This window comes from Carassius carassius, chromosome 3 (assembly GCF_963082965.1).
Source record: "Carassius carassius chromosome 3, fCarCar2.1, whole genome shotgun sequence".
NCBI classification, from domain to species: domain Eukaryota; kingdom Metazoa; phylum Chordata; class Actinopteri; order Cypriniformes; family Cyprinidae; genus Carassius; species Carassius carassius.
Genome location: NC_081757.1, coordinates 8,975,303 through 8,996,121, shown reverse-complemented (window position 1 = coordinate 8,996,121; position 20,819 = coordinate 8,975,303). Strand labels below are relative to the sequence as shown.

Genomic DNA, 20,819 nt, shown 5'->3' with positions numbered 1-20,819 from the left:
CAGCATCATTACTCCAGTCTTCAGTGTCACATGATCCTTCAGAAATCATACTAATATGCTGATTTGCTGCTTGAGAAACATTTCTGATTATTATCAAAGTTGATTTTGATCTTTTGAAGGATTATTTGATAGAGTTAAAAACAGCATTTATAAAAAAAAAAGCCTTTGTTTAAAGGTAACTTTTGATCAATTTAATTAATCCTGGTTGCAACAGCAACCAATAATGGTGTGACTAAGTTGAATTTAGCTTTATGCAAAAGAATTGTGAATGCCTGTTTATGAAAGTCAGGCATGTGTTGTACCTTCTCTGGTTTGGTGTCCCAGCACTCCTGCATCAGCGCCTGCAGACAGTGAAACTGCACTTCCTCTGGGCTGCCCAGTGCCGGTCTGAGCCCCTTCGACAGCTTCTTAGCGATCTGCAGCTGGTGCTGACCCATGCACGGTCTACGGCCGGACAGCAGCTCATACAGGACCATGCCGTATGAGAACATGTCCACCTGAAACACACACGACAGAGTCATCTAACAGCAACCCACTGTAATGCTGTTAAACAGTCTCAGGCGGCCCATTTACACAATGCTATTCCTTGTCTCACCGGGCAAACTAGATCTCCACAAGCCGAGCTGTGTATTTCACTTTATATTCTGGCTGTGACATAATCTGATAAATGAAAACAATAATAAACATCTGGTCTCATCCATCTGTGTGTGCAATTCTTGTGGAGAAAAATCTACAACACTGCAAAAAATAACTTCCTTACTTCGTATTTTTCTCCTGTTTTCTAATACAAATAAAAAAAAAATCAAAAAAAAAAATCAAAATATATTTACTTGAGAAGAAAAATAAATATTTTTTCCAGAAAAATGCATGGAAATTACGTCAATTTATTCAACAACAACATAAATGTCTGTCTTACTGCTTTTTAAAGCACAAATTGTCATGCATTTTTCAAAAAAACAAAACTTCATATTTAATTGACCAAATTCATTTCAATAATCAGATTTTTCCTCCCAGTAAAAAAAAAAAAACTTTTATGCTAAACTTTTTCTATCACTTTTTTTTTCACATTATTAGAATTATTTCAATAATAAAAAATAGTCAGAGAAAAAATGTGACAAACATATCAAATAATTGAAAAAAATCTTGTTTTTAAATTTTAGTATAGTTTATTTATTAATCATTATACTTCTTAATGTAAACATATAGATTGAATGTTTAATAATTTTTTTAGTGATTTTTCTTTTGAAACCCTTTTTTCTCCCAAATAAAAATGAATGCAATATAAACATTTTATCCAACAGAATTTATTTACTCAGCTTAAAAAAAAACTAAATGACATTATAACTAGCCAAAATGAATAGTAGGTAGTTTTCTCTCTAAAATTAACTTAATATTACGTTCCTACTGGCAGCCACTTGTTGTAAAAGTTACTCTTTTAAGAATGTTTCGATATTTGCAAAGAAAAAAAAAAATACAGATTAATATTTTTTTGCAGTGAGAATGTGGCCCAGACTTTATGGCGATGGTGAAATGTAAGGCCGGAAGGGAGGACAACAGATGGAAAAGCAAAGGATGAGTTAACAAAAGAAAGAATGAAGTTTCGCCAGACGTATTTCTATTAAATGTCTTTCTAGGTCATTTCTATAAATGGACATGTGCTCTGATGAGAGCCGTGCCAATCTGGGACTGTATTTTTAGGGCACTCAGCTTTGCCAACACAAAGAAAAAAAAAAGACAAATTTCCACATTTCGCTACAGTTTCGGTAGCCTGAAATGACGTCACAGAGCAGGCATGTGAAAAAGCAGGAAATAGTTTGTATTTGAGACACAAACACACACACACACACACACACACAGGCACAGAGGATCTACAGAGACTCTTTACTCTCAGTCTTTCTTGAGTCCAGATATCTCACGTTAAAAGGCTATTACGCTAATGATTCGATTAGTAATGACATTAATCACTAATTAATTAAAATGCCTCGGAGAAATGCCACTAAATTAATCCTGTTGATTTATATTCAAGGACCTGTATGTCTTTGTCTTCCGTGAAACAAAAACCGTCTGAGAGCACACACACACACACACACACGTATATATATATATATATATATATATATATATATATATATATATATATATATATATATATATATATATATATATATATATATATATATATATATATAATATTTTTTTTCTTAGGCCAACTACATTATATGGATAACAACCTTTCACATTTGAGATATATATATATATATACACACACACACACACACACGTATAAAACTTCCAGATATTCATTATTAAATTAGCCTAAACAACTAATATAATATTTTCATCATCTTGCCATTCATATTTAGTTAGAGGGTCTTCCTTGAGTCATTTCTGAGTGTATCACCTTTTTACTGATTGGAAATAATATAACAATAATCATATCTGTATTTCCTTGTTATATTTGCAGATGAAATGCCCAAACTCAGTTTTAATTTTACACTGGTTTTCCCCATTACAATTTTTTTTTATTTTTTTTTTATCAGGATAACAATTCGAATGTAAATAAAATATTCAGAATTTTCAGAATATTTTTCTTAAGCTGTACAACATCTGGTCTGACAAAAAGTACAAAAACAACAAATAAATAAATAATAAAAAACAAAACCATTACAAAACATACAGTATTATAAGCATATCAATTAGACTGAAAATTTTAATGCATACTAGCTTGGATTATACACACACACACACACACACATATATATATATATATATATATATATATATATATATATATATATATATATATATATATATATATATATATATATATATATATATATATATATATATATATATATATATATATATGAATTAAACAAAATGGATTTTTAAAAAAAACAACACGGTCTCTAACTTTTGTGAAAGATTTTCAGTTTCAGACGGCACTACAGTCGCCCACAGTCCACCTACTTACTGTTTGATGCACATACGACACAGAACTGGAAAGTCTTTGTGAAAATCACAAGCTCTTGTGTTGCCGATTGCAGAAAGTCAAGGTGCATTGGGTCCATTTTTATCAGTCACTGGAAAACAGCATGTTTATTCTACAGATTTCTACTCAAAAACTATATGCGGAAAAAAGCCAATCCAGACCTAAAAAGAACAATCAAATCTAAAACAAATCTGAAACAATTCCAGGATTTGGATTGGGAGGATAAACTGTCCTGCGTACTACAACATCTGAAACATCTGTCGTTCTCCTGTGACGCTGCATGAAAGTTGTGGAAACATGATCATAAACTCCATTGAAAACATGGTAATAGATTTAATTCTGTTCTGCTGGATGTGATCCACGCAAACTCAGCAAACCGAGCTGGAAAACAAATCAGCCTCGTGAACTGCTCTAAAAGCCTTACTGGATCTCAAATCTGTCTTTGAAGGAAATCCCTGGATGTGGACAGGCAATCTCAAAGAAACCCTGTCCGAAGTGTTCTCCAGACGCCTCTCAGATTCACTACTTGGACTGGACAGACCGATGAAAGGTGCGTTCTGGGTGCAAAACAAGTTAAGCTCTATTGACAGATGCTGTTGAATACTGCAGGTCAATTCAACTTGTGCCTCAGTGTGGAAAAACAAGCAGAAATCAGGATCAGCTGACACTAATGCGCAGTTATTTACAGGAGTACAAGAAAACACTGGATAGCCAAGTGTTGTAAATGTTGACAACTACTCATACAAATATAAATAGATGGAAAAACTAAATTAATTGAAAATTAGAAACATTGCCTTGACAAATAACTCAAAGTTGAAGAATTAAAATGACTAAAACATAAATTAAAATAAATAATAAATAAATTAAAGCTAAGAAAAATACAAATTATAAAAACATAACATTTCTAATAATTAAATTATTAGGGATGGGCGTTTTCCGCAAATATCACATTCGAATATTTGAGCTCACAAAAAACGCATATTAGAATATTCGTTTATTTAAATTAAGTTTAATGAGACAGACGTTATTTTTCAGCAATATTTGTTTTCGTCTTTTTGAACAAGCTTACACACAATAAGCTTTAACATCACACATCGTGTTTTGTAGCTGAAAACCTTTAACAATGCGTGCAAACAAACAAAAGTACAGATTAAAAGCAAAAAAAATAAAAAATAAAAAAAGTTAACGAAAAAAAAAGAAAAAGTAAAAGAGAAAACGTAAAGCAGCCTGCAGCAATTAGGCTATTGTAGAACGTAGCCTACACTTAACTTTGAAACTTTTAAACTGTCAGCAAATCTTTTTTGCTTTTTTTTTCTATTGTTTTACATGTTCTTGTTAAGAAATACAGGCATGTAAATATGATCGGAGGAAAGTCGGCTCCTTAGTCTGTTAACAATAAGGCCGGCCGTGGATAAAACGCACTCTGACGGCATAGACGTTGGCGGGACTCACTTCTCTCATGTTTTCATCGAGTAACCTGAGATGTTTGTGCCGAGGGTCTAGGGCAGACGCGAGAAGAGGAGTTTTCACTGCATTCTCCAAGTTAGCGGTGTTTCGTTGCTTGAGAGATGCCGCAACAATGTTCTTGAATTCGGTCACTTTCTGTGATTCTCCACGGCATAGTTGAAGTAGGAAGACCGCAGTTCTTAGGGGCCGTTCACATATTGCGTCTCAAGTTCGTTATTTCCAATGTAGGGGCGCGGTATGCGCGCTCATAATGGAAGCGTCGCGGTCGCGATGCGCACGCGGTGCGACGCGCCCGTTTTTTCCAAGCGCGTCCGCACCGCATCGAGTTAAAAACATCTCAACTTTTCAGAGAGCCGCAAGCAAACCGCGGGTCATATGACAAGAACTAACCAATCAGCTTCATCCTTTCCCTTAACAACGTTGAAAGCTCAGCCAAGATGAAGGAACAGCTGATTATATCTGTATATGGATTGCCATTTTGGAATAAATTTAGTAGCAGAGCTACTGAAAGCCATTTTTTGTGCTGCAAATCCATTTATCCTTTGCTGAAATTTCTGCATCTTCATGGAGAGAGCGCGTCATTGTTGCTTAGCAATGACAGACGCCTCAGGAGCGCTTCTGCCTGAGCGCTTTGGAAAGAAGGAGAAAGCGGCGCGCCTAGCGTTTTCCATCTGTTTTTAGGCGCGATATGTGAACGGCCCCTTATTCATTCATTAATTATTTTTTGCTTGCATACATCTTCAAATATGCCGTGGAGAATCACAGAAAGTGACCAAATTCGGTTTAATTGAGAACTTTTTTTTTTGTTGCGAAATTCGAATTTCATTTTTATTTATCGAATAATTAGAGCAGAACGAATATTCGAAAGTTCGACTATCCGTGCACACCCCTATAAATTATATATATATATATATATATATATATATATATATATATATATATATATATATATATATATATATATATATATATAAAAACCTTACAAAATGACAAAAACCTATAAGCATAAATGGTAGCCAAAACAATTACAAATAATTTTCAGTGACTGAAATAAAGCTAATATAAAAATAAATGAAAACTTAATATAATTTTTTTTTTAAATACTAACAGAAAACAAAAATACATAAAAGTACATGATAAACTTTAATTAAAACAAAAACTTTATATAAAAATGAAAGCTAATTTAAAATATTAATTATTAACTTCTGGAAATTTCTAAATCTTTAACAGTACTTTGCATTAACTAGTCTTTTTAACATGGCTTTCTGACAGGAGTGTAAAGACAAAGCATTCATCCTTTGAATCTGAATTCAGCTTGAGTTGAACTTTGCGGTCACACTAAAGCTGCTGGGGCAGCCAATCAGATGGGTACGAACCTTCTCATCATAGACAATGCCGGGCCGGATCTCGGGAGCCTGGTACCCGGGGGTGCCCTCGACCCCCAGCGCTCCCTCGTGGAAGGACTGGCGCGAGATGCCGTAGTCGGACAGCTTGACGTTGACGGACTCCTCCAGCTCCAGAGACCACACCAGGATGTTGTCGGACTTGAGGTCACAGAAGATGATGTTCTTCTTGTGCAGATACGCCAGGCCTGTCACGATCTGATAGGCCACTTTGAAGGTGAGCATGTGACCCAGCGGAACAAACTGAGAGCCTGAGGAGCATCAGCCAAAAAAGACAGACGTGAACTTCAGAATGTTTCTCACACAAACCCATCGTATGAAGTCAGAAGAGACTGCTTTTATGATGTTTATGACACTAGGGTGAGTAAATGATGGGAGTATTTTTGTGAATTATTAAGGGTTTAAATGTTTGTTCACAAGTCTGATGCACTTAAAAGTCCCAATCTTCATGCCAAATAATAATAATAATAATAATAATAATAATAATTGTCTGATGCCAAATGATCATTATTCTCTGAAAAAGTTATAAAAGTGATGGAGAGCTAAAGAACAGCAAATTATTTGCTAACAAAAAGTAATTCTTATACATTAAAAAAAAAGCCTATATGCACACACACACACAGACACACACACACACTTTTGCAAAATAAATTAAATGGATATGAATATTTAATGAATACTTGAATTTTTCATATCTCTTTCTCTCTCTCTCTCTCTCTCTCTCTCTCTCTCTATATATATATATATATATATATATATATATATATATATTTTTATTTTTTTTTTATTTTTTTTTTATATTTGCTACTGTACAATATTACTAGAAAACGCAAAGGTTTTTCTTAAAATCTCTAATATTTTTAAACATTATTTCACTTTCAAATAAAAAACATGTAGTTATATATAATAAATTAGAATATGTAGTTGCCTGATCATTACTGCTGTTATATTTGATGTAAATACAGACTAATTCCCATGCTGACTTTCATGCTCACACCTTTGGCTCGCTCCTCCAGGATGGTGTTGAGGCTGCCCAGCGGCGCCAGCTGCAGGGCGAAGCAGAGCGGGTGGATGCTGATGCCCACCAGAGCCACGATACACGGGTGCTGCAGGGAATGGAGCATGCTGGCCTCCTGACGAAACTCTGAGAAGCTGCGGGCCGCATCCATCGACTGCAGGTGCTTCATCATGGTGTCTGTGAAGAGACCAATTCAACATGCTGTTACTGAGCTGTAGGCCTGAAGAAAGCGGCTCAGACCTCAGGTCATGGAATAATTATCCATAATGAGTGCAAACACAATCACATTCATACGCTCACATCAGCATGTGAATCTATAACAACCTCTGTATTGGAAAATTACAGTTTTTTTGTGACAATTCATCACATTATTTACTTTAGCGGTGACCATATCTGACGTTAATTCCACTCTACTTTGATACCATAAAACCACATATATTTACCATGGTATTTAAAGATTTAGGTTTTTTTGGGCATTTTTTGCCTTTATTGTGACAGGACAGATCAGAATTGACAGGAAGCAAAGTGGGAGAGGGATCTCGAAAGGTCCTTGAGTTCGAACATGGTAGCGTCAATGTATGTTTGCGCTGCCCACAAGGCTGTTGGTGCCGACTTTACCATAATGTTTACACAGTACAAGTCCAAAAGCAACAATGATAAAAAATAAATAAAAACATTAATACCATGGTATTTTCTGTATAACAAAGCTACAGACAGACAGACAGACAGACAGACAGACAGAGACTGACAGAGACAGACAGACAGACAGAGACACACAGAGACAGACAGACAGATAGAGACACAGAGACAGATAGAGACACACAGAGACAGACAGACAGATAGAGACACACAGAGACAGACAGACAGATAGAGACACACAGAGACAGACAGACAGATAGAGACACACAGAGACAGACAGACAGATAGAGACACACAGAGACAGACAGACAGAGATACAGACATAGAGACAGACAAACAGACAGATGGACAGACAGACAGAAATAGACAGATAGAGACAGACACACAGGCATACAGACAGACAGACTGACAGTCAGACAGACAGAGACACACAGAGACAGACAGACAGAGATACAGACATAGAGACAGACAAACAGACAGATGGACAGACAGACAGAAATAGACAGATAGAGACAGACACACAGGCATACAGACAGATAGAGAGAGAGACCGACAGACATAGAAAGACAGACAGACATAGAAAGACTGACAGACAGAGATATACAGATAGACATATAGAAAGACAGACAGACAGAGACAGACAGACAGAGACAGACAGACAGACAGACAGACAGATAGACAGACAGATAGACAGAGATAGACCGAGATAGACAGACAGAGGCAGACAGACATATTGAAAGACAGACAGACAGACATAGAACTTCCACACCGACGACATGTGAACCAAGAAAGGGACTTTGGTCGAACACACTTATGGTCTCACTCCAGACTATGAGCTTGCAATTTCTCTCCCTCTCTGCCCCGACCCCCAATGCCCCACCCACTTTATAATACTGCAAAAAGCAAAAAAAAAAAAAAAAAAAAAGCTTTACATGTAAGAGGAAGCACATCACTGTTTTCACTGTAGATTCATTTCAGTTTCTCCGGTTTGTTTTGGAGCAGGAGAACATATAGTGAAGATGTCAAAGCACCATGGCCTACTTTGAAAGAAACACATGGTGAAAAACCCAAACACACTGATGTGAATATAGATCATGATTTATTTGACTAGGTAATGCTGTCAGTGAAAACTGGCCTGAAGTAGCAGACCTTGTTTCTCCAGGAGTCAGCTGTCGAATTTGAGCGGAAATCACTAAAGCCTGGTGGTCTTTCAGTCAGAGGATTGTAAATCATGTCTGTACGGTGCATACAGTCTTTATTTTAGTGTCCTGGATCCCTAAAAGCACATTAAACGCCTTTCAGAAGCATTCAGACTCCTGCGTATTATTTCAAACTACTGTCGTGTCATGAAACAAAGTTTTTTGGGTTATGTGTGACGCAGCGGGACAAGAGCTGCAGCAGTGCTCATTAAGAGTTTACAGAAGCAGCCGCTGACCCCAGACCAGCTCTGTTTTAGTACATGTGAGTAACCAGAGCCAGTAGAAACCCTGCAGCTGTAAATCAGAACATTTATTTTCAGGTCAGGAAACAGTCACAGGTTTCCTCTTTGAGGTCTCGGGCTGGATGTTTTTTTATTTTTTTATTACAGTGCTTAATGATAGCGGTCAGTCTGTGTTACGTAAAGCCTAATCCTTGACCATTGCTCTTTTAACCTCACAGTTTGTGCTGCTGGACACATCCAGAGAAAACAATCCATATACAAAAACTACCTCTGGCCTATTTTTTATTATACAGTAGCAAATATGGAAAAGGAAAGAAAAAGGAAAACAAATTATTATTACATACCATAATAGTCAATACTCTAGAAATTTCTGTCCTTTTGGGAACAGATAAACAAAAACAAAAAAATGCAAAAATTAAATTATTTTATATTTTTTATTCAGCAAATAAACTGTTTCATGAAATTTTTATTCAGATATTTAAATTTTATTTATTTGTTGCCAGAAGCTCAAAAGCATTGACTATTATGTTTTAAGTACAGTAAACACAGTACTGCATATATAATAATATTAATAATTTTTATTTAGAACTTCAGAACAAAAGCTAAATGAGGATTCTAGAAGCTTCTAAAGGGCAGATGCATGCCGCTGTTGCCGTTAGTTACCATACGGCATGGCTTTACAGACCATAAACCACCAGTACATGACTGCACTCGACAAAACACCGCAATCTTTGAACAAGAAACATCTGGAATTCATGAAGAAGATGGACTTTGTGCCAAAAGTAAATGCCTTGATTTAGTAGCCGTCTTTATAGTAAAGAAAGCTCTAGAATGGGCGTTAGGGGAATAAATAAGCGGAGACGTGAAACCAGGAACTGCTGAGAAGCCAATTCAAACAGCAGTGAATGCAGATGACAGAGAAATAGTCAAACCTGCAAACGAAGCAGACTGATGTGAGGCTCTGCAGCTCTCTCTCTCTCACTGGCAGTATGAATTATGACACAGACTGCGCTTTAGAAATAGTTGGGAGATGTTTGCAGGATCAAGGAAGCAGACAGAAGAGGTGCAAGGCCGTCAAGGTCAGAGGAAGGCAGAAACTAGCAGAGCGTGACACAGCTCAAGAGAAAATCATTACGATGGGATGTGCTGCTGTAAAACCACAGCTTATAAAGTCTAATAACATTAGACTTTCATAGCACTCAAAACGGACATTAAACCGGCACGTTATCATATTTCATTCTATTTTTTTAATTACTTTTATTTATTTCCTTATTCATTCATTCTTTTTTTATTGAATTATCTATCTATCCTTCCATCCATCCATCCATCCATAAATGTATAGACATAATAATAATTTTTATTATTATTGCTATTATTATTACGTATTTCAAAAGCATGTGCAGGTCGACACTAGCTTGCGAAGCACTGCCAGTATCCATGCATAAAAAAAAAAAAAGTAAAGTATATTAAATGTATTTGAAAGAACAGAATTCAGGACTTTCGGTCCCACTGGTTCCTTTGGCAATCTCAATACTTTTTTATTTTTTTGGTATAATATCATAATTTTTGACTTACAAGTCTGTCTAACTGTGTAAGACGATAACATGTTTTTAGAGATTTTCTCTTGAATTAATTTTCCTCACTGGGGTATTTTAGCACAAGTCTCATTAAATTCTGCAGCTCAGTAGGTTTTGGATCGGAGAAAGACACACAGCGGGAGAAATCCAGTGAGGATTAACGTTTCTCTGTTAACAGGAAATTCCATCAAGTCAGAGCCGCTGCGAGACTTGAGTAGAACGACAGCGCTTTGACCTCTGACCTTACATGTGGCTGCAGGAACACCGACCGATCGCCTCTGACTCTCCGATCACTCATCGAGCGGATCCAGTGCGGTCAACGCGATCTAAAGATAACAGAGGCTGGTTTGGGAGGAAGCGCAGGGGCAGTAGAGGAGCATGACGAACCTGTGCTGCTGTTGAGTGACTGCTGTTTGCATTTCTTGAAGTGGAAGCGTTTAATGGCCACCGGATGGCTTCTGTATTTGGCTCTGTAGATGATGGTGCCGCTGCCACCCTGTCCCAGGATATCTGCTGCATCTTCACTCCACTGCAGGTCACTCTTCAACAGGAACAAACTGAAATGCACACATACAGATGCTCTGAACACATGACTATGTTTGTGTGTGACTCATATTACGTAGGATTTCCATTTTGAATACTTTTTACTTTTTTGTATTCATCAAATACTAATGAATATATAAATATATAAACCATACATCAATGGAAAACTTTTTCCGATGATAAGTCTCCATTTAGAAAAATGGACATGTACTGTGTATATTATGTATATAAATACAATCATTAGAAACTTCTTAAAAAAAAAAACAACAACTCTCTCAGCGACCCCAAACTAAACATGCCTTCTGACTTCTGACAAGATAGCCGAAAGCTTTGTTCTTTCTTTCCAGCTCCATTCTTGTGGCTGCTGTGAATCAAAGCCATAGTATGTCAAAGCAAAACGAGTCCATTTAGTCAGCCGTCACTCCTAATCATTTCCATTAAAGCTCCATATGGGAACGTCATTTCATCGGTCGTGTGCTTTGAACCGCCTCCGATGGCTGATCGCACACACAGATGCTTTCAGTGCTCTCCTTCCTCACCACTTCTTTATGGGTGTGTGAAACAAACTTGCGCCAAAGATATTAACAGGAAAAACACTCATTTATAAGGAATCAAGCCAAGAGGATTATGCTGTTTGCATAATCATATAAATAATTGGTAAAATCATTCATCCCTCCTGTATAATTAAAGACGTCTCCGGGTCACACGGCTGTAGGGATGAAGCTCATGTAAATCCTTTGTTTTCAACTCGAGTGTTTCATAATCTGAAACGGTTTACACTGTGATGCCAGACAGTGCAGCCATTGTTAGCAGAAAATTTGAAAACATTTTGATTGAACTGATATAAACCTGAAATAGAATAAAATTACATGAAAAAACTGAAATATATATTGTTTTGTGTGTGTGTGCGTGTGTGTGTATAATATAGTATATATGCTTTATTCAGTATTTAAAAAAAGAAAAACTACAGAAATTATTAATTATATACATTTTAAACTATATATACTGTATATCACACTTGTATATAAACAATCTGAGCATATAAATAGATAATAGGTTAAATTCTTAACTGGAATTTAAAACTTAACCATTTTAAATTCTTTTTAAACCTTTTAAATCAATTTTAAATAATATTTTCTGAATTTTAAAATTCCTTGTTTTATTGTTGTGATTTATTTTAAATTATTTTATTTATTTTATTTTACGTAAAGCACTTTAAATTACCATTGTGTATGAAATGTGCTATATAAATAAACTTGCCTTGCCTTGCTTTAAAAAAAAATATATATATATTTATTGCTGACTATCGAGTCATTAGTTTAGCAACACCAGTCACTTGCAAGGTTTGATTTCAGTCAGGATGAAAAACAACAGGATTACTGGAATATGTTCTTAATACAGATTGGAAATACTAATAAGGTCAAGCTAAACTGCTTTACTCGCAAATCGTGACCTTTCAACTTTCTCTTTGAAGAGACTTTATAACAGGCCTGTTGTGAAGAGCAGCTCTAATGAGCAGTAACCTGTTTTGACGTGAGCAGCAGGTTTTGTTTACTCGCAGATAGACTATTTATTTAGATCAAAAACTGCATCAGCAATTTTCCATCTTATTCTTAAACCACAAAGTGCGTGGTGTGGTAAAACTGGGACATTTGTGTATCCGCAGAGTGACCAAAATCTCAACACAATATAGTTATTTTCCCTGGAAATTCAGCATTAGGTTTAATCATCATGATAATCATGCCTATTTTTGGATAATACAGTCAGTCTAATTTGATTTATTTTCTGATTTGTACCTTGATGAATGCAAACCAAAAAATATTATGTTTCATAACAAATAGGTGATACTTTTAACAGAGTAAAAACAGCTTAACATTTTTAAAAACAAAAGTCAATCTTTATAATAATGAAACAATGGCTGTTTTTGGATAATACAGCAAATTAAATACTTCATAAAATGATAATTCAAAAGATACGATTATTGATATACACAAATATCTGTTAAGTCTGACATCAGGTGTTAGTTTTTTTATATTATTTATATAATGAATAAATGAGCTAATTTTTTTTATGTTTGAGCTACTTTGTCATTTTTATTAGTTTATTTGTTCTTTCATTATATATATAAAAAAAACTAAACGTATACCAAATACAAATTGTAGCATTGGTAATACTATTATTAGTAATTAATTTGAATTATAATAGAATTATAATTATAGATAAATATGTGTATGTAAAATCTTTTCTAATTGCAAATATGTATGTATGTAAAATCTTTCCTATTTGTAAATTCTAATTTTTCTAATTTTGGCATAAAAGAAAAATGGTTAATTTGGACCCATACAATGTTTTATTGGCTATTGCTACAAATAAACCCATGCTACTTCAGATGTTTTGTAAGGTTTTGTGCTCGAGGGTCACATTTGTTTTAGTAATAATAAGTAGCTTACAAGCTGCAACTGTCCACACAGAGAACATATCACATCACTGAATATTATCATTTATTAAATGCAGGATTTGAATTTGGTTTGGAAACTGCTCTTTCGCAACTATTTAAATTCTATTTAAAAAAACTATTTGAAATAAGAAAAAACAGTCAGTGCTTACGATGGCCCCGACTTATTTATGGCTTCAGGACAATTTTCTTGTCATAGCTCAGACGTGGGCCGCTCATCGGGTTTGTTTTAGGCTTCCTCCTTATTGTAGATATCCATCAATTATTATGGTGATGAAATGGATTTTCTGTTCTGGTGGAAACAATATGAGACCATGCTACAGCGACGGTCAAGAGCGGCTTGGACGGTGACCCAGTGAAAGTAATTACCATTAATGAGTCGGTGGGAAACAGTAAGGAGATATTTGAATTATTTAAGAATATACTACAGTTTTCTGCGTCAGTGTCACAAAGATGAAGTTGACGATCTTTGAAGGTGCCTTGAGGAATGCATCTTTACTGATTACATAATGTAAGAATTTTTGTTTTCGATTTGAATCATTTCATTTTAAAGTAAAAAAAAAGGTTTATTTGTCTTATATTGATGATATGACTCGTCAATAAATGAGTGCAAAACAGCGTTTCCAAGCACCTGTCGATTATTGACTGTTTGGAATTATATGTATGAAAAAAAAAAACAATCATATACCATGAAACCAGTATAATTTTGAAGAATACCATGATATAAATTTTTGGTCTTACCACTCAGCACTACTTTCTAGATATATTTATCATGTCTGTGAGGCAAGTATTTGCGGAGTTTCAGTTTATTTTTGTGAAGCGCTCCCGTTCAGAGAGACAGAAGAAAGCGCATCCTGTTTGTTTTCTAAAAAAAGTACAAAGTTTTGCTGACATTGTGATTGCACACAAATAAAAGTAGACCCTTTGCAGTTCCGAATGATGTGCTACTCTTACATTTATGAGCAAAAATAATGACATATTTCAAGTTGTTTCCACTGTTATAAGAAAAAATGCAAGTGATCGTGCAGGCGACTCCAGGATATTACATCACTTTGGGGGGAAAACCACAATTACATCAGGTTTAGACTTGAATTTGATGAATCCTGTGATGTTTGGTGTTTTATTTATTTATTTTTTGCTGGTTCTTGCGTCACATTAAACTATTTATCTAGAAATTGGTAAGGATGAAATAAAGATTAATTTGGGGGGGGGGGGGGGGGGGGGGGGGGGGGGGGGGGGGGGGGGGGGGGGCTAGGGTTGCAAAGGGTTGGAAAATTTCTAGAAACTTTCCAAAAATCCATGAAATATTCCAAAAAAATCCTGCAACGTTTCCAACATTTCTGGAATATTTCCTAAATTAACTTGAAATTTTCCACATTTTAGCAACTCTCATTTCTACTGCATCTAATATATGTATATATATTTTAAGTCTGTGATTTAGATTTCTTGTTCACTTTATACACACCATTTCATACAGAAACTAGTATAATAATATACATCAGATGGTTTAAAAGCATAACTGTTGTGATACCGTGAAGGGAAGTCAGTCATGAAGAGCTCGGGCACCAGCTCCTGTAGCGGGACGGGCTGTTTGGGGTGGTTGGGGCAGCTGATGTGCTCCTTGTCCACAGCTGCCAGCACGCAGTCCTCCATGTTGAAGTAGTGGACAGTGCTGTGGCTGGAGATGGACAGAGGCAGTGGGTCGGACAGCCGGGGTCCAGAGCTGCAGTACGGACAGGGCGCATACTGCTCAATGAGACGAGAGCCGTCGCTCTCACTGCCCGTCAGCGCTGGACCGGGAGAGAGCAACATGTGCATGTTATCATAAACATCTGTACACAGATGTTCATCTTTATATACCAAGACAATAATCAAGGCTTAAATGAAAATGGCTCGATAGATTTAAAAACTGAACTGAATCCACTTTTTCTACAATAGCTGTTCGGCTGAAATTATGGTTCCTCTGAATAGAATAGAATAAACAATTGATAAATTAATAGTACTAAGTAAACAAAGAATAATTTTTTTATAATACATATAAATACATGAAGACACACTGTGTTGTCAAAAGTCTGAAAGATAAACAACAACAACAACAACAACAACTAAAAAGCAAGCACTTTGAGCAAATAGATAAATATTTAGATGTATATTCTGTTATCAAAAAGCTGAAAAATAAATATAAAAACGGATAAAAATACATAAATCATTAATTTAAGTAATTTCTGAGCAAATGAATAACTAAGATGTATATCAAGTGCTGAAAAAAATTATATAATATATATAATAACAATAAACAATCAAAAACAAATATACACAAATCACCCTTTTAAGCCACTCCTTAATTACATAAATATCAAACTCTATATACAGTGTTGTCAAAAGGCTGAACAATACAAAACAAATCTATAATAACAACAATAATACAATTTAATAATAAATACATGAATAAATCACAAATTTAAGTTATTTCTGAACAATTGATAAGTAAGATGTATACTGAGTGCTGAAAAATAAAATAAAGCTATAATATTAATAATAACAATAATAAACTATTAAAAACAAATAAATAAATAAATACACAAATCACGCTTTCAGGCCATTCCTGAGCAAATACATAAATATCCAGCTGTAAATCGTGTTGTCAAAAAGCCTGAAAAATAAATAAATCTTTAAATGATAAACAATTAAAAATAAATAAGTAAATGGATAAGTAAACCACCTTTTTAAATAGTTTCTGAGCAAATACAAAAATATGGTGTGTATGTTCAGTGTTTTCAAAAGGCTGATTAGAACACGCATTCAATCAGCATCACATGCATGTGTTAATAATCTCACAAAGCAGTGAGTTTGTTTACCCACAAACATCTGAGCTGAGTGTCACATGTGTAACAGCTGAATGGAGCAGGTGTGTGCTGATGCGTCTGCTGTAATTCACAGGCTTCATGTGGACTAATGAGTCAATCAGAGCTGCTGTATAAACTACAGTCTGATTCATAAGGCCATCTATAGAGTTCAGCGTGTTTGTGCTGCACCTGTGTTGCTGACTGACAGCGTGTTAATACTGGGAAACAGCTCTGCACTGACACACAGCAAACTCCCACAGTGCAACATTAACGCCGCACAGAAACAAACAGCTGCATGTCCACATTAATACCCTACAGTGAGGGGTTTAGGATGTTTGTCGAGATATTATCACTCTTGATGACATGTTTTTAATCATTTTGATTTCTGTTGGACCTCTGTTGGTTTGTCTTTTAAAAAAAAAAAAAGTTTTAGTAATTTTGTTGTGCATTTTTTATAGTTTTTTATTTATTTATACATGTCTTTTTATGTATTTTTATTTCAGTTATTTTAGTACATCAGGTAATAAAAGTAAATAAACAATATTAACTGAGAAATTTTGCCTTGCTTAGTTAACATTTTAATTTCAACCAACAATTTAGTTTGTTTGTTCATATATATATATATATATATATATATATATATATATATATATATATATATATATATATATATATATATATATATATTTGCTTCCATAAAGTGACAAAAAAAGGAAAGATATATACACACACACACACACACACACACACACACACTCCATTCTGTATTAATGTTGCAAGTTGCAATGTAAATAGCCCACAGCTATGCATGGAAGAATACTAATATACTCAAGAATACTATACATGGAAGAATTATTATTAATAAAAGTAATCTCTGCCTGTGTTATATCCTATTGCTGCTGCTGCCATTTTATACATTTTACAGGTGCTTTGCTCCAAAGCGCCTTGCACTGCATTAAAGGTAAATGTTTGATCAGTTCATGCATGCACTGGGAACGTCTGTATTACACCCATATTTAATACACCAGATATCTGTAGTGATTCAGAATAATATCTAGAGGCATCCTCACCAGGAAACCACTGCTCTATGAGAGCGTTAATGTGATCCGTGATGAAAGCCATTGCTGAGAAATCCCTCGTCTCTGACTGGCAAATAATCTTGATGCCCCCGCTTTTCTTCTTTTTCCAGTTCAGGTCAGACGACTCGATGCTGTGGATGAAAAATAGTGTCATTTTTTTTCTTGTAGTAGTTGCTCTTAAATTTTTTTGTAATATTTGAATTAGTTCTATTTTTATATTTTCATTTCATTTCAATTTTAGTAATTTTGTTATGTGCTTTTTAAAATCTATTCAGTTATTTTTTAATGATTATTATTATTATTTGTATTATTATTAATCATAAATTCATTAATTTGCTTTTTCAGCCTTTTAACAAGACTCAATATAAATATTTATGCATTTTCTCAGAAATGCCATAAAACAGTAATTTATTTATACTTATAAATTGTTTATCATCAATTATTACTGCTTATTGTTTATTTAGTAATATTTAGTTGTTTTTTAGTTTGTTGTTGTTAAAAACTGACCGCCAAATGAACCAGCTGAGTTCTGTGACTTTGCTAATAGTTCAAAGAAGATTGATCTATTTATTATCAAAAATAACAAAGACGTCAAATTGTCTACACACCTAAAGCATAAGATAACCCTTTTTTTCACTTTTATTACTTTATTTCTGCGAGCGGTCAAAGCGACATATATATTTTTCATTTAAATGGAAGTTTTTCATCTAATATTTTGTATTTTTATATATAAATAACAAAAGCACAGTTTTAGCTAACTCTGACAACACTGGGTGAATTAAGAAGCAAAGGAAATGTTGATAAATACATTTATTCATTAAATACCAACATTTCTCAGAAATAAAAACAAACCCTTTCTAACCTCAGGTATCCGCCGTCAAAGGTGACCAGCAGACCTTCTTTCCAGTAGATGGTCTGACTGCGCCGGACGCGGAAAGTGCTGCAGCGATTGCGCTGCTGGTTCCCTGCAAAGCTGTAGATCACCGTACTGCGGTTTCTCTGGTTCTTCATGGGCTTTTTGGTCTCAAATGCCTATTACGAAAAATCACAAAGACAGTCATCAGGATCAGTCGACTGAAACAATCCAGAAATGTGAACATCGATCAGCTACCAAGACACTTTCAGCTGAGAACTAAATATAAATAGCAAGTGGCAGCTACATGGCCAAACTCCAATGGGACACTGAATGACTCACTGAGCAGATTTGTCTGGTTTATAACTTTTGACCAGTAGGTGGCACTAGAAATGTGCGTGATGTTCTCAGGGCAATGTGGCGTTGATACAAAGAAAAACTTCGTGCCAATACGCAAACGATTTGCCAAGGTAATAACTCACTTCCTTTTTGGTGTCGTCGACAGGCAAAACTGTTCAGGCTTTTCTGAAGAAAAAAATCCAGTAATTGTATTTGTGTGGTTTTGTCTTTGTTTGTGTCTGACCTGGACCAATTTTAGTGAAGATTCAATCAACACTGAAAGAGGAAAAAGCGAAACAAACAAAACCATATGCAAAACTGGTTCAAAATTGCACAACTGGGACCTCAGAAATACATGGTTTTTGCGACAAAAATGTTCACGCTCTGGCCAATAGGTGGCGCTGTCACCAAACTGGGCTTGTACAATGATTCATAGCCAGATTCATATCAAACAGCTAAAGCGTTGCAAAGATACCGTATTTTCCGGACTATAAGTCACACTTTTTTTTCATAGTTTGGCTGGTCCTGCGACTTACAGTCAGGTGCGACTTATTTAATCAAAATTAATTTAACATGAACCGAGAGAAATTAACTAAGATTAATGAACCAAGAGAAAACATTACCATCTACAGCCGGGAGAGGGCGCTCTATGCTGCTCAGTTCTCCTGTAGTCTACACTGAAGACATAGAGCGCCCTCTCGCGGCTGTAGACGGTAATGTTTTCTCTTGGTTCTTGGTTCTAAATAAATGCGACTTATAGTCCAGGGGTGCGTTTCCCGTACAACGATGCAACTCGCTGGTTTAACTACCATAGTACGATGCATCTTTAAAGAAATCAACTAGCTAGTCACTACTGTTTCCCGAAACCATAGTACCTGTGTCGCAGATCCATCGTTCAAACTACGCTGGTTTGAGCCGTCGTTCTTCTTCTTCTTCGATCTAATGGCAGACGGGAGACATGAGCACATACCGCCACCTTCAGTAATTTGGTTTTATTTTATCTTTTCTTCGACTCTAATTACGCTTTTGAAATGATGTTACGTAGGAGTCGAGTAATAAGGAATCATTCATTTGTTCTGCAATACATTATATACACACACAGAGTTAAAAATGTGCTCTTTTCTGATCTCAATGTCAATAATTTCACAATTTCATATACATACTATTTCTTAGGCTATTTAGCTAATACTGATATAGGCTACTTAACCACAATTTAATTTTTTTTTTTTTTTAACTGTGGTGTACTGTTGTGGACACCTGATGCTTATTGTGCTAAATTTTTCCTATTTAAGTCTCCTTGCCATTCTGCCATGTGTTAATGAAAATTAGCCGAAAACCCCAATTTTCAAAGCATGAAATTGCAGTTCTTTTGGAGGAGGGGGAAAATAATTAAGTTCAGCTATTTTCAAAGCTGCAAAACAGCATTACAAATGCTGACAAAAATAAAATCTGTGCAGAAATCACTCAAAAAAAATTATGCTGGCTATGGATACGAACAAAGACCAGAAGTCAGGAATAATGGAGGGACTTCGCAATTGTGACAAAACGGAGGGAAGCAAACAAGACTGATGGGGTATCAATACAGTTCCTCCTCTCCCTCAGAGGAAGAGAAAGTTTTGGCCATCCTGGGGCCTGTTGCAATGGAAGGATCCTTGGAGGTATACATGTGTATCAACCAGGCCTTTGCCTTCAAAGTTCAGGCCTCCAACATCAGGCCCTCTCCAGTCTGGCCCTCCAACATCAGGCCCTCTCCAGTCTGGCCCTCCAACATCAGGCCCTCTCCAGTCTGGCCCTCCAACATCAGGCCCCCTCCTGCCTGGTCCTCTAACATCAGGCTTCATATCTTCAGAGGGCAATAAGAAGAAACATTGCTTTAAATTCAGTTGTTAACTACACTCCATTATTATGCTGTTGGAAATTTCTGGAGGTGGTGGGTGATGGCCTGATGGATGGGTGATGGAAGCACACATGACTTCTGCAGTTTGCTGAAGAGGATGCATGGCTTTGGTGATAGCTGGCTGCTGGGAGACAGGATATCTTCTTCACCCATGCCTCCTGTCACCTGTGCAGCATCCAGCCACCATTGCCGTTTAAACCATTTATTTAATCTGACATAACATCTGTTAAATATTCGGTTTATTTGCTGATATGCATTAAATGAACACTT

At 35.6% G+C, this 20,819-nt stretch overlaps 1 protein-coding gene across 2 annotated transcripts in view; it reads right to left on the bottom strand.

Moving 5' to 3' along the window:
• lrrk1 (leucine-rich repeat kinase 1) overlaps positions 1–20,819 on the bottom strand; it is an 83,677-nt gene that overhangs the window by 16,109 nt on the left and 46,749 nt on the right. For both annotated transcript variants that reach the window (XM_059527540.1, XM_059527550.1), the window contains 7 exons: positions 18,323–18,492; positions 17,452–17,591; positions 15,067–15,325; positions 10,925–11,094; positions 6,860–7,057; positions 5,836–6,113; positions 303–497 (listed from right to left, as the gene is read on the bottom strand). In XM_059527540.1, the coding sequence (XP_059383523.1) occupies positions 303–497; positions 5,836–6,113; positions 6,860–7,057; positions 10,925–11,094; positions 15,067–15,325; positions 17,452–17,591; positions 18,323–18,492 (1,410 nt within the window). The remainder of the gene's footprint in view (positions 1–302; positions 498–5,835; positions 6,114–6,859; positions 7,058–10,924; positions 11,095–15,066; positions 15,326–17,451; positions 17,592–18,322; positions 18,493–20,819) is intronic.